The sequence below is a fragment of the Lates calcarifer genome, linkage group LG5, assembly GCF_001640805.2.
Source record: "Lates calcarifer isolate ASB-BC8 linkage group LG5, TLL_Latcal_v3, whole genome shotgun sequence".
NCBI classification, from domain to species: domain Eukaryota; kingdom Metazoa; phylum Chordata; class Actinopteri; family Centropomidae; genus Lates; species Lates calcarifer.
The window spans coordinates 24,176,015-24,200,987 of NC_066837.1; the positions used below are offsets into that span (position 1 = coordinate 24,176,015).

The 24,973-nt window shown below is 40.2% G+C and overlaps 1 protein-coding gene across 1 annotated transcript; it reads left to right on the forward strand.

Annotated features, from left to right (window-relative positions):
- The first annotated feature begins 663 nt into the window (after positions 1 to 663).
- On the forward strand, positions 664 to 24,950 carry LOC108875647 (protein Dok-7-like). The gene is given in 14 exon segments (XM_051070822.1): positions 664 to 803; positions 921 to 966; positions 1,892 to 1,980; positions 2,664 to 2,814; positions 5,856 to 6,056; positions 13,253 to 13,372; positions 16,588 to 16,695; positions 17,241 to 17,308; positions 17,310 to 18,134; positions 20,946 to 21,017; positions 21,438 to 21,486; positions 21,982 to 22,134; positions 22,320 to 22,544; positions 23,560 to 24,950. Coding segments are annotated over 14 exon segments (2,298 nt in total). The 5' UTR covers positions 664 to 749; the 3' UTR covers positions 23,697 to 24,950.
- The last annotated feature ends 23 nt before the right edge of the window (positions 24,951 to 24,973 follow it).

Below are 24,973 nucleotides of genomic sequence, written 5' to 3' on the forward strand. Positions count from 1 at the left end.
AGTTGTAGTTTTTTCATACACTACTTAAATGTCTACCACCTGAATTACAATTAATTGTTAATGTTTTGAGAAGGGAACCAACAGGATGACTTAATGTTGACATATGTAGACTCCCAGTAAAAACAGCTGCATTCCTCTTTGCCCACAGGATGTAGGCTACTTATTCAGTGATCATATGGACATATGAATATTCATGTTCATATAATAAAGTATTTTCTTGAATAGTAATCGTGTATAATCATTTTATCTGCTATATTGTTGAGGATTTGAATCTAATCTGCTCATTTTGCATCTTTTAATTGTCATTGTTCTTGAGCCGGCGTTTACAGATTAAAGTGGATTTCCACAGACAGAGCTCAGGCTCGGCTGATCAGCATTAAGGCAACATGAATCCCTGTCTAACGCCAGGCTGAGTGCCAGCTTCATGACTTAAGTGAAAGGTACGCCAGTTATGCGCTTTTAATCGAATTAGCTCCATTGTAAACAATAAGCACTTGACGCGGGATGACAACTGTACTAACTTGGCAGGGCCCCGCGGGGGGAGGCCGGTGTCTCACCCCGCCTCGGTGGTCTGATTGTCGGGGAGAGAGAGTGCTGTCTGCCGGCGGAGCCTGGGCTGTAAAAGGCTATTTTGAAAAGTGACACCCCCCCTCCACCCTCTCTCTCTTTGTGGAATTGGGGGCAGGCGGACACACACACACACACACACACACACACACACACACAGCTGCTCGGAACCATGACAGAAGATGACGGATACAGTTGTCGCGGAGGGACAAGTCAAGTTTAGAGATGGAAAGAAGGTTAATTCCACCAATTTCTGTCTTATTTTACGCTTTAAAACGTGTTCCCATACTTTCAGGCCAGGCAGAGGAATATACTTGTGTGATTTATTGTTTCTTTACTTAACTTCTCCACAGTGGAAGACTCGGTGGGTCGTGCTTCGGAAGCCCTCTCCGGTCGCAGGTATGTGGCAAAGAGCTTTATTTTAATTTATTGTCAACTTTTATACATTTTCACAGCGACAGGTAGCTCATTCCATTCATCTGCATCATCCGGCACTAATCTCATCTAATTTTCTGCAGGCAAACTAATCTCAATTTGTCAGTTAAACTCTTGGCTATGCGCCATGGCAGCGCAACATACCTGCGTCAACACGACTGGACGTTACGTAATCCATCACGTAAACTGATGGATTGGATTTATAGATGTGACCAAAACTGTTTCAGTTCACACAAGTCTTGCTTGTCCCCTTCAAATTAAATAGTCTGGATATTACATCCTGAGGGGTTTTAGTGCCATTTAGATTTAAGGTTAATTATTTGAAGAACCTTCCGGCCAAAATATAAACTGTGACATTGCCACAGTCTAATTGAGGTTACCTGTTGAAAATTTGGCAGAGAAAGAAAAGCTGAATGTCTTAATGTCTGAAGAGTTTCACATGAGATGCTGTGAGGACAGACCCTCAGCATGCATGAACATATGGCTCAAGCTCTATAGGCTACTGCTGTGTCCTTGAAGAAACTGGCAAGAGTGGCTGGGATAGTGTAGGCTACTCTACTGTGTGTGTGTGTGTGGGTGTCCATACATGTGTGTATTTGTGGCTTGACTTTCATCATCAGCTGTGCCAGTGGATCAGTTCATTGTTTTAGGGTTTGTTGTGACAGCTGTGCCATATACACAGACGAGTTCACTGTGGGATTAGAAAAAAAAGTGACACTGTTGTTATATCACATTCTGCTATTCATCACAAAATTGACTTTTAAGCCTGTCAGTTGTTAAAGCGCACTGCTCTCTCTCTCTCTCTCTCTCTCTCTCTCTCTCTCTCTCTCTCTCTCTCTCTCTCTCTCTCTCTCTCTGTGTGTGTGTGTGTGTGCTGTGTCTGTCTCAGACTGTCTGTCTCTGATGGTGTATAAAGAGAAGAAGAAGGGGAAGGAGAAGGGCAGCGGCCATAAGGAGAGGCTCAATGTAACACTGGAGGTACGTTCAGCTGCAGCAGACCACAGCCTTGCTGCTTCTGCTACTGCATGCAGGTGGAACACACTGGTGGCAGGTTTTTTTTTTTACAGCTCCGTAGTGGTAGAGGGCAATATCAGGCTGAATGCCAAGAAGCAAAATTGCCAGCTGCAGTATAAAGCAGGTTTTGCAACCAGCACCGAGATATGTGACACTTCAGTGCAAAGGGAAACAACTCAGAGAGGTCTGAAGAGGTTTGAAAGCAAGAGCACAAGAAAAAGAGAAAAAATAAAAATTCATGACGAACTAACAAAGAAAATGGGTCACAAGTTGAAAATAACCAACTTGGATAAATCAAAAAGTATGTAGGGCTATAAGAACACGCACCCAAATATATCGTGATCTAATCTCCATAAATTGCATCAGACCAAAGTGACGAAAGGAACCGGAGAGTCACAAGATCTGCTGAAACATGAGTCCAACTTTCTTTGGACAGAGAGCTCACTCTGTGATATTTGAGAAACTTCTGCGCTATTGTCTTTCAGTTTCAGTTTGTTGCTTCCTGTGGTTGGAAAATTATCAGCACCTAACATCAAAATTTCATTTGGTTAAATCCACTCAGCCTCAATCACGAGACGTGGAGCTGTTTTGATTTAGGATGATGAGATGGGTGTTTTTGTAAAATAAAATGACGTCTGCTCCCTCAGGGGATCTGTGGTGTAGAGCCAGGGCCCGGCTATGATGGGGTGTCCTACACTCTCTCCATCCTCTGCCTGGCCCACACACTGGTCCTGGGCTTCAACAGCCGAGATGCCCTGCTGGCCTGGGATGCCCGCGTCTGCTACAGCCTGGGAGAAGGTCAGTGGTTTGATCTTTGTGTGGATGTGACAGAGCTGAGTAGTTTTTCAAGGATTAAGATTAATGTGCTGCATCCTAAGAAGCAGGGATCCAAGAGAATTGCAAAAAGCTGCTGAGTGGAGTGTTTTTCTGGGATCAGCAGTACTAGCAACCTGCTCAGAGGAAGCCATGTGATTGAGAATGATTGATTGAAGGGATGATTGAATCAGCTTTAATATTTGAAATATTGTCTAATCAATTCTTAAACAGAACTCAAATATTTTGTGACCCTTTGTTGACCTCAGTAGAAGCTGCTACAACATCAGTCACCTCCCTTAGGTTGGTCTGTAATTACAACTTTTGATTCCCGACCAGGCTTGATCAGGTTTGTTTACAACACTGAGCAGTTAGAAATGTGAAAAGGATGTAGATTGTGATTGGACTTTATTGGCTCTAAAATCAAAGCACAAAGCAGAGGACTCAGAAATCTCAGCACCAGCTGTAGAGTTATGAATTAACAGATTACCACTCCCTCAGTGTATATGGTGTAATTTGCTATAGTGGAGTAAAACTGTGATTACTAGGCCTGCTATGAAGTGCATGTTGATGATATTGTCAGTCCTTCACTGGCTCTTACAGTCTTTAAAGAAGTAAAGTCCTGAAAGTGACCATATGCTTGTAAAATATTCTAAATGCACTGTAATTTGACTGGCTCAGGTTGCAGTATGTCAGAATGTGAAGCAGTGTGTTGCTCAGTCCACTATCACTTGTAAAGGTTAAGGAGAAGCCAGTGGAGGTCACTCAGTAGTGGGGATCAGAGAAATGACAGGCAGAGTTACACATTCAGATACTATCTATCTTTCATCTCTCTGTTCATTCTTTATCTGCAAAATCTGCTGTCTCCACCTCACAACCTTCTTTTCATTGGAGAGTGGTTAGCTGAGAGAAAAAGGAGAAAACTACATAAGGTCAACATGTAAGAAATGCCAAAAGAAACTGAATCCCATTTTATATGGTTGAACTGTGCAAGACAGTTGCCCTTATACAAGTTCTCAGGTTTATTTATTATTATTATTATTATTATTGTTGTTGTTGTTGTTGTTGTTGTTGTTGTTGTTGTGTGATCCAGAGTTTTCCAAGACTCTGAAGCAAGATTTTATAAGCGATAATGAAATCTTAGGGCCTATTAGTGTAGGAATCTTTTTCCAGTTGCTACATCTACTATTCTTCAGAGACTTCCCTCGCACAATAAAAAGTTTGGAGGACCAGTTTAAGAGGTCCACCTATTTTCAGGGGCCTTTTAGCCCTGTAAATTCTGTAGGAGGTGACACAATCTTTCATACAAACTCCTCCACCTGCTCTCTTGATACAGTTCCAGCCAAGTAGCTCAAAGAAGCATTAAGTACAAGCAGTTTTTCTGTCTTTAAAAACTCTGACTTTCAATTATAAGTTTGCAGTGATTCACTGAAAAGTTCAAACTTGGACCCCTGACAAATAACTTTTTACCTGTTCCAACTTTTTAACTAGTCTTATTGAGAAATGTTCTCTCAGCTATTATAGATTTTAATAACATATTTAAATAACTTCAGTCTGATTTCTAAATGCACTTCACAGCTAGGCTGTGAGCTGCTGTGGATATATTTTGTGCAGCCCTGGATGGTACTGTCAGTACTTATATTTCCAGACATTTTTCTGAGCAGGTAATTGTTCCCCCTCCTCCTCAAAATATCGCCTGCAGGATATTTTTGTGGCTCCATCCTATCCCTTAATCGTTTTATCCTCAAACGTTCTTTTCCTTCATCACTATGTGAATGTCACACAATTTTATCCCCACTCACAACGTGCAGTTTGCTAGATATTAAGAGCTCATGTCGGGGAACATTTCCCAGCTTTATAACAATAACGCTTCTTTTTAGCGACTGTTTAAATGCAATCCACAGTACACTGGACATGCTGTATTCCAATGTAAAACACACTGTTGAGGATCCAATTTTCCACCTGAACTATTGAAACACAAGCTCTGTACTTTTAGTTGATGTTCTAAAAGTATCGTGTACTACCTTGAGCTGACTGAAAAAGTCATCCATGCATTTATTGTCTCTTGTAGATTATTGCAGCTCTCTTTATCCAACAAAATCTATTTCATGTCTGTAGTTTTCACCTCAACTTAACCGTCTTGCAAACTGCACACTTTACATTGCTGTAAAATGTGTGCTGAGATATGTAAGACTTGAGTAAACCAGATCAGTAAACCATCACAATGTATGATGTAGCCTTCAGCAACATCTTTGATTGTGTAAGATCCCTGCAAGCCAGGCTGCACTCAGTCTGTCGCAAGCTGAAATGCAGGAAAGTAAGTTTACTCTATGAAGTTACTTTATAAAACCCATTTTTATTGAAGCACTTAGATATTTATTCTCATATTCTTTCTCTTCTCCTTTAGTACTAATTCATGTTTATCTTGTAGCTATAATGTCACTTATTTAACTTTGCTCCACTTATGGTGTTGGATGGGCACATACTCCAAAAATACATATATATACTGTACTACTGTACTGTGTCATATATATATATATATATATATATATATATATATATATATATATATATATGACACAGTACAGTAGTACAGTATATATATGTATTTTTGAGTATGCCATCCAACACCATAATATATATACATACACATACACACATATATATACACACACACACACACACACACACACACACACACACGCACACACACACATATGTGACTGTGAGAGGGTGAGACAGACCTTGGCACTGGATAATTGCCATCTGCACAAACTGAGCGGTGGCAGTTGCAGCCAGCAGAGCTTAAAGAACTGCTTAATCGTGTGTTCATCTGCTTGTGTATGTGTGTTATATGCCTCGATGGTTTATTTACATGTTCCCCCTCATTTGCTGTGTGACTGACGTGTTTTATGATACCTCAGTCGTTGTCTTAAGTCATTATGATGAAGTATGAGGAAAACAAACTTCAAACTTCAAACTTTCAAACTTTTTCATTAGTGTCTCTCTCTCATTCTCTCCTTTAGTCCATAGGTTCAGTGTCAATGTCGAACCAGGTACCAAACTGGAAAGTGGCCCCGCCTCCCTACACCTTTGTAACAACCTATTGGTCCTCACCCGAGGTCTCCCTCCTGTCGTCATTGGCCACTGGAAGTTGTCGGCATTGCGTCGGTACGGTGCTGTTCCAAATGGCTTCGTGTTCGAGGGGGGGACTCGCTGTGGATACTGTAAGTAGCTGATGGACCTGAAATTGTTTTCGTTTTTTTCAAAGAGCCTACAGCCATAAAGAGCAACACTTTAACACTACCCACTTGTTTTGTGGTCAGCTGGCTAAACCTAGATGATGTAAGATCAGACAAACATCTACCACAACTTCACAGGTTAAGATGACATTTTGATCTCAGTCCTTCAGAATCAAAGAGCCTCTTTATATGTTCTCTGTATTCAACAAACAGGAAGAATCTGTCTTGGAGGCGCCAAGACATGCTGCATTTTCCATAGGCAGTGTTACTCAAAAACCTTTTAGCTAACACTGTTCTTTATAAATGTATTTCCATATACTGTTGTACTCCTCTTGGAAAGGGAAACATTACTGATTTTGACAGGACAGATTATTAGCTGTTCCAGCTAAGCTTTTGATCATGTTACATAATCCTCATTTGAAGATGACATTTACCCATTTGTCGTGAAACTGTAGGTCTTCAAATGACCTTCTTTGGCTAAAAAGCTGAGGTTCAAAATTCATCATAGAAGCAGCAGTCCAGAAGTTTTGATTGATCATATCATGTGATCTTCAAGAATCAAGATGAAGATGTGATATGATGGAAAGCTCCAGAAAAGAAACTTTTGACTTGTTTCCCCAGCCGCTATTTCCAAGTTGAACCTCTGATTCTGTTCTCTTACAGAAAGCACAAATACTGTATATTTCTTAAGTCGTTTGTTCTATAAGTCATTGAAGATGGGATATTGAATGGCCACAGACAAAAAAAAGGTAATTTAGCTCTTGTCACATGTATATGTACATTAAGGGAAACTAGATCATGCCTGTTCTCTAGGGACTGTCCTAAGGTGTTGTGGGTCACAAAATCCATGCGAATACATTCAACCATCAGAGACTGATATTGAGTTTAACAGTAAACTAAGAGTTACTGTTAAAGTCTCATAGATACAATGTCTTTGCCCTATAATATACAATTACTGAAGCATAGTCATCTGAATTCCACCTCTCAATTTGTCTCCCTCAGAAAATATTCATTTGCTTACAGGTTAATAGAGCTGTCATTTAACACTAACAGACTCATATGAAATTCTGTGATTTATTGTAGGTGTTTATAGAGTAACTTTATCCATGTAAGAAATGACTTTCTATGTATGAACCCACCCCACTGTATGCCTGCCCACCAAATAATGCTGTGTGTGTGTGTCTGTGGTTGCCAGGGTTTAGATATCCCCTGAATGTCCAGCTGATGTAGATGTGAATGTGAAGAATGAGAGTCAGTTTATGTTTTGGGGTGTGTGTGTGTGTGTGTGTGTGTGTGTGTGTGTGTGTGTGTGGTGGACACATGGACAGCAAGGAAAGTGTTTAATGGGGTACTGTTGTCTGTTATGGGGGAATTTAATGACTAACTTGCCAATAGCCTTGGGAGTCTGTTCATGATCTTAAGGTCCATGGGAAGAATACTCTTTGTCAGTGCTCCTTAATAGTGAGAAATAGACTCCTGCTGATATTTTGTTTTAGAGATGTACCAGTGCTAGGAGAAAGTTTTTGAGTTCCTGTATGCACTTATGTGACATCTGTCTCAGTATGTGTGTGTGTGTGTGTGTGTGTGTGTGTGTGTGTGTGTGTGTTTGTGTGCAAGCAGACTCATGGCTCCTACAGGAATAACCATGAGGTTCACAGGCTCTGGTTTCAGTGTTCTGATGAGCAATATCTATAAATACCAGCCTCCTCTGTAGTGGTCACCCAGCCAATCATAAAGTGCCTGATGCCTACATAGCCAATCACAATCTTCTCCCCCACCTCATCTACATGTTACCCAGCAGCCACAGGGGCAGAGGAGAGAGGCCCTCTTGGCATGACTGCAGAAAGAGAGAGATGTGAGAGTCAGATCAGCAAGTGACATTCCTTGCATAAGTGCAAGGTAAAGCAGAGTGTTAGTTTACATTTCTACATGTTTATTTGTATAATGATGAATACATGTGACACATGACAACGCTGAGCAGTCATTTTATGGAGTGTTGTCTGGTTTCACCCATAACAGACTTATTTTACAGACTTATTTTATTTACAAACCAACTTGACTGCTTGCAATTTCCAACTTGTTTCAACCATTTGTACCCAAAAAAATCACAGCAAACACTTTGTACTGTTTATCGTCACACTTCCAATCATATGCAAACTCTTTCTCCCTTGTTCAATCACCAGCTCTTTGCGCTGCTCTTTGCTGTTAGCACTGCTGTTACAGTAGCCAACAACAAAAAATAAATACATTCATTCAAGCATATACTTTCCCCTCCATTCTGCTTCTAGTCGTGTCAGTCTTTCAAAGCAACATTATGAAACGATTTTACATTAAAGTAACAGCTTCAGAATTGTTTTTTATTGTGCGCTGACTTGTAATAAGGAGAATGGTGACTGTCATTCCCACTCCCCAGGCGCCTGTTCTTTCACTATGCAACTTGGGTTGACTGGGTATAATCTCTTGTTAGAGGTCCATAAAGGAGTGATAGTCAGCAGCTTGAACTGCCTGAGTCAGGCCCAATAAGTGTAAGAGTAATGCTGAACTGTAGCAAAAGACTAACAAGTCACTAAAAACCAGTGTTCATCTCAGTGAGGAAACTTTGAGACTATCAAGAATTATAAATGAAGTTTGGTGTGTTGTTAGACTGGTGTGTTTGTTACAACAGCACTTCCAATTCTAAAAGCCAGGGATCAGGAATATACACAGTTTTACTTCAGTGAGTGGGACCACGCAGTCGACACTGTTTTCAAGCTATTGATAGGCTTTGTTTTCTGTACATGAGCTGTTAGCTGTATGCTGCTTTCAGTACCTGTAACCAGAGCCCAATAGAATTTAATGCTCCAGCATCCTGTATCCAATCACCACTTGCAACTGCCGCTCAGTAAATGTTACATAGTGTTGCTGTAATAATGGGCCTTTTTTTTCTCCAACATTTTCATATGTACTGGCAAGAAATGCACTGGCGTAAATAGTAATTTTAGTAATGGCTACTCTCTATTTAGCTGTGCCATTTTCAGGGCAATGCAGGCATTGTGCATGCGGGCACACTGTCATGGCTTACTGGGACACAGAACAAAAGGTCTGTTTTGGCAAAAGATGCTGCTGATTAAATACAATAATTCAAGGTTGTCCCGGCTGTCGGCTCAGTGCCTATATCCGTAATGGTGTCTGGGCCACTTCAAGCAATTGCTGAAGTCAAAGTGTCAATACAATTGTGTTATTAACCATCTTCATTTGGCTCAGCTAAAACAGCAAAAAATGTTAGTGGATGCTAACTCTGTAATATAAGACATCCAAGATCCAGAGATATTTCGCAAATATATTTTTTGTTTGATATTTATTTATTAATTAATGTATTATTATTGTTAATGGATTTATCAAATATAAAAAATGTTCGTTAATTTTCTGTTGATTGATTTATCAATAAATCAACTAATCAGTTCAGCTCATATTTTATTGAGACAGATACATCATGCAAAAAGACTAGAATACAAAGGAACCACAAGTACAAAGTGGTGAAGTGGTGTTCTGCAAACTATCAGGTCATAATCAATGCAAAGATGTGCAAATGGTGCAGAATAATGATGATAGTGGAGACAAATGTTTTTTTATTAGTTTGCACTTTTTAAGCACTGTACTTAGTGACCCAATATGTTAGAAAATAACTCTTTTACCCTCTCAGCTCCCTAATTTCCCTTGAGGCCTTTTCACTTGAGTAAATCACTAAGTGGGACTCTCGGTCATCTAATGCTGCTGTATAAAAATATTTTACCCTTGACTGCCGCAGTCTCTGCTGCAGCTGCACTTTGAAAGTCAGCTGCGCCTCAGAAGATACAGTGTCTGGCTGCAGAGTTGAAGGCGTACACCACAGTGACATGGCAAGCCTTTTTACTGCCATGGACACACACACACACACACACACACACCCACCCACCCTGACAAACAACCAGTTGCTCTTGTGGGATAGAGGAGCAGCTTGTTGTGCAAAGGGTTTTACCAGGCAGTAATCATTTGAGCTGGAGCCTAGGTGGATGTCTGCTGGACCTGTGCCTTTGGTTGCATAGTCACATGCAAACAAACTCTGCAGCAGTGAGAAGCAGAATAGAGTGATATCAGTACTCCAGCTTCCATTCAATGTGATAATGAGGCCACCGTGTTCTGTAATCGATGATGTTTGGAGCAGAGCCCATGTCTTAGCTGGATGGATATTTTCTGGCTTATCAGGTCCACACGTGTTCAAGTCCACCCTGTAGCACACAAACACATGCACAGACAAATACACACGGAGGGCTTCAGTGCGCACATGCAGACACAGTAATAAATGATCCTCTGCAGTGTTTGGATGACTGTCAAGCCTTGTGAGCTAGATAAAAGCAATCTGAGGCTGACATGTAATGTCAGCAATCTTTCCATGTCCCACAGTGGGCATAAACGGACACTCTCACACACTTCACATCATAGTACAGTACTATGCCGATGCACGTGTGAGGGTGTTTTTTATGTGAGCTTTTTATTACGTTACTACACGGTATGTTGTGGAGCATTTTATCCACCCAGGGCCTCAGCCATCCAGATCAGAAGTACAAAGTGAAAGTCACGCTCAGCAACTTTCGTGTGACATTAAGGTGTGAATAACCCACAGAGGTTAAAATGTCTCTGACTCTCCATCTGTCGTTCGTGTGTCAGTGTTTCTAAGTGTTTCTAAGTGTTGAATCCTCTTAGAAAACAAGCAGTCAGAAGTTTGGTTTGCATGGTGTCGTCTGACGGAGCACAGCATCCCCTGCTTCAGTGGTTATGATGAGAAAATAAGACCTGTTTTTTTTTTTTAAGATGAGCTTTGCAGCTGAACACACCATATTTGTGAGAAATAAATGAGGGCCAGATCCAACAAGGTCCCTTGGTGTTCATAACAAATAAAAAGCAAATGTGAATTTGACTGCCAAAAAATGATGCAGCTTATTTCAGATCCTAACAATACTTTTTTTTTAATAATGCTAGAATATGTCTCTTTTGTTTAAAAGGTTATGATGACATGGCCCCATAAAGGCTAACAATGTTCCAAAATTGTTTGTAAAGGAAAAAAGGCTGTCAAGGTCTCTGATAATGTTTGTTCATACCAGAGTGGAGAGAGCTACAGTCCTAACTTCACTTTGCTGCATACTAACAGAATTGTTGGCAGTTCTGAGAAAAGTGTAGGATTTATTGAGGAAGCAAACAGCTTTGATCAGTCCTTTGATCAGACTCAGACTCATGCCCTGTAGACTTTATAGCTTCTATAATCACAATTTTGTTTTAACAATAGATGTAATGACTGTGATGTGATATAATGTGAAAGGGGTTGGTGGTAGTGATAAACCCAAAAATAATTATCACACATCTCTGCAGTTCTTCTCAGCCCTGCTGAGCTTTTTGGCATCTGTCAGCTCACTGTTTTGGTTTTCTGGCCTGCAACTTTGTTTTTTTTCACTCTCACCTCTTTAACTACCAGCTGTAGTGGAGCGATTAGCAGTTAAAGAGTCCAATATGTCCTGCAGGAGTTGGTGGAGACCAAAAGCAGTGAATACTGGACTCACATTCATCAGGTGGAGACAAACACAGCTCAAAATGTATGTTAATGTTGCTCCATGTCTTCTTCATGTGTTAAGAGGAAATGGTAGCCCCCATACATTCAGTTTCTATTCAAGGAACACCTAGCTAAAACTAATGCTGTCTGATACAACACTCTTGCAATAAATCCTCTCTTCATGAGGGTTGTAATGAGTTGTTGCTGAAACTGATTTAGGGAGGTATTGATTCAACCTTATGGTCATTTGGAGGCTGCAGGTGTTGTGGTGCTGCTGACTTATATGTCATTATACTAAGGAGCATTTCTAATATTTAGCTAACCCTCTCTGATGTAAAATGGTGTGGAGAAACTATTACAGAACACCTCTCTTCCTGCTAAAATGCTGTTCATGGTTTTGTCTTTGTCAAAATCCCTTAATCAGTTCAGATCAGTTATCTGGATTAATTTGTTTAATGGTTTGTACAGATAGTGGTAACATTTCACTGTATTAAAATCCTGGCTTTCATAGTCAAGTCAAGACAATTCAGTTTTATTTGTATAGCACCAATTCACAACAAAAATTATCTTATGGCACTTTTCATATAGAGCTGGTCACAGTTTTTATGATATTATTTACAGAGATTCAACCTTTCCCACCATGAGCAAGCACAAGGCAACAATGGCAAGGAAAGACCTCTTTCAACTAATAGCTTTATGTCCATATTATCTGTTATTGTATTTTCATACTTCATCTCCACTTCTTGTGAAACTAATCTGTACAATTATTCAGCTTGAAAAGCTGCTCCAAAAGCATATTTTAAAAGCACTGGATGCACATTTAATAAAAGTAAGTAAAGTAAGTAAAATGTTGAGTCAGTAAACTTGAGCAAATAAAGTGTAACAGTTCTGATTTGATAGATGGAGCAGATCTAATATTCACTGACATTTATTGTGTTGTTGTGTTGACCTTCAGAATTGTCTTCAATTTGTTTTTAGAATACAAACATATTTTATTGTAATTGAATAATTACTGCAACTTTTCAGTAAAACAGAACCAATATTCCTAGTATGTTGCTTAAATATTGAATTTCCATAAGAATAGCTTTGCTGACTGGCATATCTCAAAACTGACTCAGATGTTATTATTCCAAGAAATATTTCTATTTTCTGCTCCACTTCCTCAGCTATTTTGTTCTTTTATTAGCAGCAAACTCAGTTCCATAAGAACAAAGAGTTGTTTTTTTTCCGACCTAACTCCTGAGTAAGGGCTTACTCTGTGGCTGTCTTTCAATATCTCCACAATGTGAGATTTTGATGCTTCATGATTTTTTTTGTTGCTTGTCTTGTTTTTGCCCACACAGACTCCTACGTCTGTGTGGGTTTGATGGGGGGTTGAATTGATAGACATTTTATGTAACCTTTAGAGGAAAAGGTTGTTGCTGGCTCAAAGAACAGCCTCGCCTTTACAGCAGCCTTCTAAACCTCAGTGAATATTGTTTGGCTTTGCTCAAAAATACTCCATATTTCATCATTTGTTACAGATTTTTTTTTTCCTCTGCCATCTGACCTACCATTTACTTTGTTTTACTACTAATTATAATCTCACTGTATGTCTCTTTTGCTGTGCATCTTCCAGGGGCTGGTGTTTTCTTCTTGTCCTGTTCAGATGGAGAACAGATCAGTTTCCTGTTTGACTGCATTGTCAGGGGCATCACCCCCAGCAGAGCCCTGCATGGCCTACGACCTTCTCTGCCAGGTGAAAACACACACACACACATACTTACATAAACACACACACAAATTGCAAACAGAATCAGATTGCTGAAAAATACATGCTAAAATGAATGTACAGTGTTTGCAGGAATGGCAAAAGCCTCCATTGTTCTGAGCTAAAACGGTCATTCACGATGGTACGTGACTCTGTGACTTCCATTATAAAGGTTTACTGCCTGTTTAGTGTGCATGTTTAGCATTTGTGTCAGGCGCCACACTAACGGAAACAGCACATGCTTAAAGACCCCCCAGGGGTCACGTGTGGATTAAGAGGTCATGCCTTTGTGTGTGACTTGTGTGCTATTGTAACGCACTGCTAATTTCACAAGCATTTCTGAGACCACAAATATGGAGACAGAGGCTTTAGTGACAGTTGGAAAGAGAAAAGCTTGACAGGACACATACCAAGGGTCCGATAACTTGATGATATTTTTGAATAGACACGGAGACAAGCACAGTCTGCTGTAGAAATGCTCACACTCACATGCCTCACGGTCTGTTTTTGGTTTTGGATATATGCACTGAAATGAGATTAAGACGGATGCCAAGAGGGAGAAAAACCTTCTGTACAACTACATACAGCTTCTAATTTTTTAATACTGCAACAGACTACGATAAGAAGAGACAGTCACTTCACCTTTATAAGAGTCTGTTACTTTTTAAGAGTTAGTTAAATGTATTGGTTTGACATGGACCTACTTTTCCAATCCATTTCCATCATACTGATTGATATTGACTTTCTTGTCAAGCCTCAAAGTCTACAATTATTTTTTTCTTGCTTGTCAGGGAGTTCTCTGCTGCAGTTTTGTACCGCAGAAGGACTCCAGCAAATCCTCTCAAAGCTTTTCTTCTTTAACACACTGATGTCTCACTTGCTACCTCTAAACACTCCGTGTGGAACAGAACTAGATTTACTCAAGTCCTGAACTTAAAGGTGCCCTGTGGTGTTTTCCTTTGAACAAACAAAAGTTATGTTTACATTTACTGTTACCCACCAAAACACACTGTGTGTATCCTAGAGAGAGAAGTGCTGAATGCATTTTCTTCCTCATAAAACATCTGTAAAAGAAGCATTTTAAATCCTGTGTTGTTCAAGTCTCTGTTTATTAGCTTGTAGTCATCTTCTTCACTGCCCTCATTGGCACATTGCTGTGCTTCTTGGTGCGTTACAGCTGTAGATCAGAGGAATAGTGTGAAACCACTGGCAGGACTGTCCATGAGCATTTGTGTCCTTGTGTCACTGCATGAGACAAGCAAAACAGGTGCCCATTCGAATGGTCAAAAACTCCACAAGGGTACAATTAAGCACTTCAGTATTATTATACTTATCATAACTATAATTATAATGATATTTCAGATGGCAATATTGTACTTTTTACTCCATTACAGCTCTCTGACAGCTACAGTTTTACTCACAAAACCTATTAACCCCACCTCAACCATATTGTATTAAAATGTTGTTCATATGTTAATACAGTAGTAATTATAATCCAATAATATAATTATAATATAATAATATATGATAATGTAGATATAAAGTTATTATATGACAAAAATATAATAAAAGATACACATGACTATGTGCTACAAAGTCAACATTAACATGCAAGGCCATATAGACAGAAAAAAACATGTGTTGCTATATAGGTGAGGTGAGTTGGGTCAGAATCAATAGGATTAATGGGGGAAAAAAACAACATCCAGGTTGAAAATGACCGTAGTTAAACTTCAGCAGCCAACCTGCGTCAGTCTGCTCTGGGGCCCACTGTAACCCCACGACATTCAGTGCTGTGAAGCAGCTATAATTAGTGTAGACTAGCAACGTTAGCAAATGTTAGCTGACACCTCACATAGCGTAGTGAAGAAACTTGGCATCTGCATGTTAGCATTAGCTGCTGCAATCCAGAGGCAGAGATCCAAGGGTTAGGTTGTTGACACCTATACACACAAACACCCTAACCCACTGCAATGTGTGCACATGGGCAGACACACTCCTTCAAAGTCAGGCCTCCCCCTTTACACTCACCCTCCTCTAAAGTATGTATATATAGCAGGCATTAAGTATGTAATTGGCAGGATTTCACACTAAATTGATGTTCCAACCGATAATCGAGGCGCCTATAACCTCCTTTGGGAGATGTTAAATTTACAAGCTGGTGTAACAGTTGAAGACACACACACACACACACACACACACACACACACACACACACACAGCAGATATCTTAAAGAGGAGGCTGATGCATACAGTAGCAGACTTATTTCCATTTGCACTAAGATACAAAACAGTATCCTGGCCTGGTTTTGTGAGATGTGTATTTCGTAAAGACAAAACACACTGAAATATGACTTCATCTTTTTATTTATTTATTTATTTATGGTAAACGACTGATGTAAATTGACTGACTTTGAAATGTTTCTGTTGAGGTTTTCATATGTAGACACACCACTGTAATGGTGGTGGACTCATTCATTTTTCAAAGACCATTTGAGCTATAATTAAAGTAACGTTGTTACTCACAAAGATTGTTTTTGTTCCATATGTTGTGAAATTGATATTTAGTTAATAATTTGTAAAAAAAAAGTTGTATGCTAGTGTATATGTTTGGTTAAGAGAAGTATTCATTTTATAATTTTCCCCATTCTTTGTACCACATGTAGATCACCCTAAATTTAACAGATTTATATTTAATAAGCAAGTTCCACAAAGTTTAACAGCTTCATTACACAGTCTCTACTGTAAACATTATCAGCATCACAGTATTTTTTTTAATGGGGATTTTAGTATTTCCTATTGTAATGGTAAAAGTCATTGTATTATATTCAATTCAGGGAAACACTTGCCGTTGTATTTATCCTCTATTAAACCCAATGCCCAGAGGAGAGCATTGTGTGAAATGGCATTATGAAATGCAGTCACAGCACATTGAGATAGAAATCTGTAGTATTAAACTTTCCTTATCAAAAATGTAACAAAGTAGATCATTTTTACTATAACACAGTAATTTAATTCGAAGATAAAAATTCTGTCTCAAAATTAAACTTGTACTCGCTCCTTTTATTTTGATTCAAACGATGGACAGGCAAAATTGTGTTGTAATATCTGTTTTTAATGTCTGACTGTTTTATGATAGCACTGTGCTCTGTGTATGTTTGTGCTTGTCTCTACGTACTGTGTGTCATATGTGTATAAAGCAGACTTCAATGCTGACCCAGCCTTGGCAGAGGAACGAATCAGCCAGGAGGCATCAGAGCTGGAGAAGAGACTCAGCATGCTGTCTCAGTGCAGCCTAGCAAGCAGCACAGGTACATTACTCTATAAGCTTCACCTCAGGGCATGCGTGAGTAACCAACACGTAACTCATGGGCACTCTGTAATGTATCAGAGCAGCATGCTTCATCTCAGGGCCATCAGAGGTTGATGCTATAAACCACGAATTTCTTAGTCATCATTGCACTCTGGCATTCTGTCCACACAAAGGCTTAATCACTGGTACATATTTATGGAGACATTCTGGGTTTTTTCTCATAATAATGTGAGTATATTAGTTAGAAGTGTGAAGCTCAGTGTAGTCAGAGGTCCCATGATTAATTTTTACTGACTATCTCTATGGCTCAGAGAGAGTCTGGGGAGGGGGGGGGGGATCTTGGCTCACTGCATAGAAATGCCTGCAGATGATGCGAATGAAAACAGTCAATTGAAAACTGATTTCACAGGGTTGTAAAGTTTTGCACCCAGAGCCAAATTAAAGACTTGATTTATTACTAATTAAATATATACAGCAGTTTAACTTTCTGGTTGGTGTATAAGGGTGAATGCATTTCTTAAAATACTTTATTGTCCTCTTTAGCCTCTTCTTACAGCTGCAGCACATCTGTTGCCGGGGACGACCATAGCAGCCTCTCCAGCTCCTCCTCCTAGCCAATCAGATGCAAGCTACGGGAGCAGACTTCCATTTTGGGTGGAGCCCTTAGCAAGGCCACACCTCTCCAACGAGCTGGCGTCGAGCTCCTCCACGCTGAAGGCCTTGACCGGTTCAGATGATCGGCTTTACGCTGCCGTGATGGGAGGCTCTGGGACTCATCCTTCCTCTGCCCAGCGCCATCCTCGTGGTCTCCATGACAGCGGGCGGCAGAGCTCATTAGACAGTGGGATCGGGATAGCGACTGGCAGTCAGTCATCTTACTCAGGGAGCTGCTCCTCGTGCACAGGGAGTCTGGACACGGCCAGCCAGGGAGGAGGAGAGGAGTATGGCTCTGTGGCTAGCCTACCTGCTCCTCTCCCCTCTTCTCCTCCTCCCCCCTCTTCTCCTCCTCCTCCTCCTCCTCCTCTTCAGTCCACTCTTACCCCAGAGCACAGTTCTGCTACCTCTTCCTCTTCCTGCTCTTGTGCTTCCAGATCTAGCTCACGTGCATCTCAAAGACACAGTGAGGAGTACCAGATCCCTAGCCTGCTCAGACTGCGGTACGATACCCCCAGGAGCCTCTTCCAGACCCTGTCCCTGAAGGAAACCTCAGCTCAGGGAGACCCACCTGACCAGGGCAGGGACAGCAGGAGCAGTGGGAATGGAGGGGGTTGTCAGGGGTTGAGCAACAGCTCCACAGGACTGAGGGCTCAGCATCAGGCCATGATGCAGCGCTCGCTCTCATGGGGCAGTGAGAGGGCGACCTCTGTGGACAGTGAGGGGAGGTCCACACCCAAACCCCTGCTGGCACCTGGAGGCCTGGTTTGTGCGGAGACACAGGTACTACCAGTCTTACACTGTTTCAGTACATTAATAAACCAATCAACCAGTCAACCAAATAAGCAGAGTGTAGCACATCATAATGTCTTTTGAGTCCTCTGTGAGCCTAAAACCTCTGTTCAGAAATTGGATCAAATCAGTTAAAGATGTTTTACTCAGCTTCTATTAGCAGGACCAGATCAAATAAGCTTCTTGAAAACATTTTCATAATTCTAGAGTCTAATCACCCTGAGGAGAGGTTACTTACATTGTAAAATAGTACAATCCAAGAAAATATGAACACGTTCTCCTCTTGCAATTTATATAATAGATTTTGTAATTTAAGCAAAGCACCATAGAGAAATTCTCTGACTTCAAATTCTCTTTAGGAGTTTTCTTTCCATGCTAACATTTGCATTAAGCAATGAAATGAAACAAAATGTCATCATGCTAATCACTTACTCCATCTCTTGGGTTTGCTCCCACAGATACTAATCTCTCTTTAATGTGTCTGTTTGCATTTATTAAGCCCACGGTGGAATTTTTTATTCTTGTGCTAATAAATGGGATCTTATGTAACTATCCCTCGTGCTAATAAGCGAGGACAAGCTCTTTGGTAGAATTGTGGTTTGACTCTTGAGGAGGGAGAAAAGAAGAAAGGGTTAGTACAATTGATATTGTTAAGTTACTAAGTTGTCTCCTGCTGTCACAGACATTTTGCTGCTGTTGCAGTCAAGGGACCTCAGTGAGACGCTGCTATAAATTCTAGTATCCTGGAGCAAGACCTCTGTGTCTCTCTTTGATCTCAATAAAACAAGCTTAGCTCAAATATTTTTGCAGGTCAGATTTAACAGATTTGGGATTACTCCTGTGGACCTGTGGTACTAAAATATTTGAATTCATATACAAGCCCTGTATACAGAATCGTTCTTATCTAAAAGTATATAAATATTATCAGCAAAATGTACATAAAGGATATAAAAATGGGTCATGTTACTGATATTATTATATATGACACTGTTGGAAGGAATTAGATGGGTTAGAGTGGGGCTAGCTTTAACTACTTTACTCTCAGGTTGTGTAGTCTAGTGATTCCCACAGTAGGGGTCGGTTCTCCATGACGGTCACAAGATTAATCTGGCTGCGTGATATGAGTGAGGAAAGAAGCTGGGTCTGATACACAAATCATTTCTTTCTTTCTTTCTTTCTTTCTTTCTTTCTTTCTTTTCTTTTCTTTTCTTTTTTTATTTATTATTATTATTTTTCTTCTCTAATCTTTGCTCTCTAGCTCAAAGACATTTGAAACATGAAAAGATGCCCTTGCCCTTTGCTCTTGCCATTTTACTTAATTCTGCAGTGTTTTCCACTGACGTACCAGCAGTTCAAGCAGCAATTATGTGGCCTCTGCACATACACCCCTGCAACTTGTTATTCAGCCTAATGACTCACTTGGGCAGCTGCCTTTGTAATTGTGATTTACACTCATCATTGCTTCAAAGGCTCATACAGAGGTTGAAAACACTGCAAAATGCTGAGCAGGGCGTTCCACAGGAGCAGAAAAGCAGGAAAACTGATACCAAAATAAAAATTTATTGATAACACTCAGGATCACCAGCATCATAAATCATCACCATTGCACCACAGTACTTTAAGAACGAAAGCTTTTCTTTGTTAACTTGCTTCTTAAACAGATAGACCAGCTCATATTGTACCACAGTATAATGTGGTGGCTGCCTTTCTGCAATCACAGCATGCCTTCTCAGTTTCCTCCATATGGGCAGTTTAGTCTCTGGTCCAAGTGATGTTGAACGTCTTTAGTCTGAAAACCACAGGGTGTGGAGACATGGTGAGAAGATTCAAACACCAGGCACAAGTGACGGTGAATCAAAGCCAGGTCCTTCTCATTGTGAGGTGACAGAGCTGCCCGCTGAGCCACAGAACCACCAAAACAAGAAAAGTTGTGGGTCTCCACCAAAAACCTGTCTAGAGCTGGTGTTGTTTTCCCTTTGATACTTTAGTCTGAAACCTCAAAATCTCTCAGAAGAGACCTCTTCACATTGTGTCTAATTAATTTTCTGATGGGTTGTGAAAAGCACTTCCCCCTTGTAGCGAGCAAAGTATCATCAGAGCAGGGGAGGAAGCAGCATGTCTCATGATTTCTGACAGCTTGTGTAGGAGTGTGTGTGTGTGTGTGTGTGTGTGTGTGTGGTCATTACACAGCATGTGTAGGCTATGCTGGCGAGAGAGAGGAAGAGAAAAGGGGGATTGAGAAAGTTAATGAGTAGTGATGAAACTGACAGAAACCCACAGAGAGGAGATTTCCTGTTGTATGAAACACAAATGAGTTTTCTTTATTCATCATTCCTCGACTTTGAGGTGTCAGCAGTTCAATGTGGCAAAAAACTACACACCCTTCATGTTGGGTAATGAAATGATAGCTGATTGCACAAGTTGTATTATATCTGCTGAAACAAACTGCTTGACAGATAATATTCCTGAAGCTCCAGCCTGCTGTGTTATTAGCCACTGTGGGCAGGAGAAAATGGTAAATTGGGACACGCTGTCAGAGATTTCTCACATCTGAAGCAGCCACCCCTTTGTCTCCTGTCTGCCACCTCTAAAGATGTCAGCTCTCTCCTGTCAACTCTGTATCAACCTTATTTCTTCACCTCCATCCCTTCTCTCTTTCTCCTTATCCATCCTTACTAAGAAGCCCCTCTGCCCACAGCTGCTTACTCACTGTCTCCCTTTTAGCCAGTAACAATGTTGAATGTTGCAATGAAAAACAATTAACCCTGCCTTGACGATAGCCTCTCTTGTCTCCCCACCCAGTGCAATCAGGGACTAGACAACTACATTACACCAGAACAGTGGCGGTCAGTGAAGAACAGATGCTTGACTCAGGTGAGATTTTATCTGCCTATTTCAGCTTGTGTCAGGCAGGAGCCATAAAAAAAGAGCTATTGTATGTCTAAAGCAAGACTACACAACACTGGGAAGAAGAAATAGCACATTGTTCGTCTTACAAATGAAAAGTTGAATTCATAAGAAATGAATAAATAAATAAACAAACTTATTTCTTGATACAAAAGAAAGGAATGAGTTTGATCATTTTTTTTGACTAAATTCAAAATGATTGATTTAAAATGTCATGGTGGGATTTGCTGGGTCTCTCTCTGTAAATACCTATTTTAAAGAGTATGGTCTAGACCTGCTCTATATGAAAAGGCCTTGAGATGACTTTTGTTGTGATATGGCGCTATATAAATAAAATTGAATTGAATTGAATTGAAAATCTTTGAAATAATGTCATTTATTTTCCAGGTTGCCAGCTCACCACAATCAGGCCTTTCACCTTCTGCAGATACACAAGGTGTGTTTGTGTACTGTGCTTAACATCACATGCTGATGTTCTGCTGCATGATGAGTACTGTGAGTATAGTGAGTATTTTTGAGATATTAAGTATATTTAGCAGATTCTGGACCAGGAGATCCACTGGTATGTAACACATATATTTATTCCAAAAAATGAGAGAGGCATTTTTCCAGTCTCAAGTCATCGGCTTTACGTAAAAACCCTCATCAAGTTTATGTGTTCTGTCTTACAGGCTGTGTAGGCTTCAACATAGACGTGTCTGCCCAGCTGATATAATGCATTATAACTGTAGCTGTGTTTTCCTGACACTAAAGTGCTCCTGATGATGGGTTTTAAGTAAAGCTAAAAACCTGCAACTGTACTGTACATTTATTGAAGTGAGAATTTTAATGAAGGACTTTCTTGTAATGCAGTATTTACACATTGTCACAAAGTGAATTAAAGTCAAACAGTGTCAGTGTCAAAGCTAATGGTCTAAAACACTGTCCCCAGATCCTCCTCTCCGTGGGAGAGAGGAACATGAGGACAGCGTGGATGTTGGTAATAAGCTGGCAGGTCTGAGCAGGTCGTTGGCCTCTCCGCCACCCTCTGTCCCTCCACCTCTGCCTGTCGCACTGATCATGTACAGGCCAACATCAGCCTGTGGTAAGAGATTTACATAATTTCTGTTTAATCAGTTGTTATGACTTATGTTTCTCAGGTAGCTTTTTTCTTTCTTTTTTTTTAAATCAAAGGTAGCTGTCTGATGATATGCTGACACTTAATTTTACAGTCCTAGGGTTGTCTGGGCATCTACTCTTAACAGCTCTCCTTTTGGATTTTTCCTTCAGGTGTGTTCCAGTCTCCCTGTGAAGCTCCTCCACCTGTGTCCCTGGAAGCCAGGCTCCATAGTGACAGCACTGTTAATTATGTCAACATCCCCATTAGCCCCCTGCCGGCTAGAACTAACAGAGAGCTCCTGTACACAGAGCTGGACCTGCTGGATCCCGGCTCAGCTCCGGTCCCCAGTCCACACAGTGCTGTCAGAGGTAACACTTTGCAGCTCTGCAAACCCAGTAAGAACACTGAGCCGGCCATTTTAGATCTCTGTTTGTCTTTTCCTGGCGCTGCCTCCTTCTCTCTGTCCTCTATGATGAAGGCTTTTCATCAGCTTCGTCAGCTTTTGCATCCCATGTGTCTGCCACCCATAGATCTAATGCATTATTAGCATATAGTACTCAACATTATATACAAGTATATGACACACTGAATTCATTTATAGATTCTTGGGGTGTATTAAATACAGGGACAGCTAAAGAAAACATTACTAAAATATGTTTTTAAAAGGTTTTCTGATGCTTTTCCCACAATGGTTAATTGGTTAACTTTTCTACCAGTCAGTGTACTGATTCTTACAACCCCCTCACAGAAAGACACTGACACAACATTATGACAGACTAAAACATATTCAAATTTACATTGGGTTCGCTTGAAAGCATCTTACAACTGCTGCTTAGTTTCCTGCTTGCATCTGTCTATTAGTTTTTTAAAAAATTCCATTAAAAAATATGGAAATAAAAATCTTTTTTTTGCAGAAACTAAGCATTACTATTACTAAGTGCCGACAGATCAGTGTACTTACTTAATGAGGAGAGACAATTTATTCATGAAAAACAGACATGAATTTCATTTTATTGCTACTTAAGAGCCTAATTTATGTGGCAGAATCACACATTTTTGGATGGTGAAAATGAAGCAATTTAATACAGTGACAAAGCATTTACAACTGTTTAAATGTATTTAAATTCTCAGCTGTGAATTGCCAAATTAAAGATAACATCCTAACAAAAAGTAATTTTATTGAGTTCTAAAATCACATATTAAATGTATGCTTCAGAGAGATAAACAAGAGAGAAAGCAATAGCACTATCAATCTGGCAAATGTTAGGAAATGGTGCGAGGTTACTACAGGGTTAAAGCAAATGAACATAGCATGTTTTTCATGTATGTGCCAATGTTAAGTTAAAGTACACAACTGCAGAAACAAATGTTTTCTTTTATCTCCCCCTTTAACACTGATTTCCCGACCAGAAGAGGGCTCCATCAGGTACGCCCACCTCGACATCACTGCCATGGAAACGGCTCAGAGAGTGGGGGCGGAGCACGTTCAGGGCAGGGAGGACAGGCTGACTCAGCTGGAGAGCAGGCGGCGAGGGCCACCACACTGACTCTGTGACGCCCAACGCAATGACACTTTAAAGTAATTTTCATAACTGATTCTCTCCATCTCTCTGAATAAGCTAAAATGCTCAAATGCAGTTGTTCATTATACTTAAAAACACACAGAAGTTTCCGCAAGCAATCCATTCCACTACAAAACAAAAAAAAACCTAACAGGAAATGTCTGGGAAGTCTCTTATGCAGCTGCCATCATGTGTTTTGTTTATATGTTGTTATTTCTCATATACTTAGACTTAAATTAGTGTTGCCCTCTTTCCATAGAACTGTTTCTTTTTGTTGGCTGCATGGCACTTAAAATGCTGAGGCAACTGTTGACGATGGAACTTTTTTCTGTGTGCCTCTTTTAAGATTCTTTTGGGATGACTGTTATACATTGACAAAAATTATGAGGGGAAGACACCAAACACAAACTGTTTAACACTGATATTACAGGTGGAGGACGAAGATAAACAGCAGCTGTTGTAATTCGTAGAAATTTCTTTGGAATTCAGGCTGGATTTACCTTCTTCAGACTGTTGTGGTGTGGCTGTATTTGTTGTTACCGCTCTTACTGAGAGTTACCAACTACCATTGTTTAAATTTGTATCATTTATCACAAGTTTGGAGCACAGTATGATCACATAATGAGATCAAGCCCTTCTCACTGCGCAGATACCTGACAATCGACTGCTAAGAGTCCCAGCTTGCTTGGCAATCATTCCACATAAGAGCTTAAAAGCATTCGATTGAAATAAGCAGCTTAGAGTTATGTCTTGGGTGCAAATTACATTAATCCAGGCCCATGTGGCCCAAGCAGGACATGACTGAGTAATCAGCCAGCCAGTAACATTATTCATCACCGTAATCAATGTCTCTGCTTCTGGTCTTTGCGAGGGCAAGAATTGATGAATGGGAAAGCACAGTGTGTGTTCCAATTTCTCACTTCCCTGTTGATATCATCAGGACAAATTGTCCAATATTTGACAGTAATTTATTTTTATGGTGGCAGTTCCCCACCGGTGTCTCTGATGAGGAGGAGATGAGGAGGAAGAAGCAACATGAGGATAAAAAGTTTTACCAAGAACGGCCTGTTAATGTCACTGCAGGGACTGCTTTTGTCTACAGGATGTGTAAATAGTAACAGCTTTTATTTATGCCAAGACAATATGAATGATATTAAACTATATTTTTAAGATATTACTGTTTGTATGTTGTTGGCACATGTATCTCATTGCATATTAAAGATTGCTGTTACATTTTCAGGTTTCAGGGTTTCAGTGGTTCT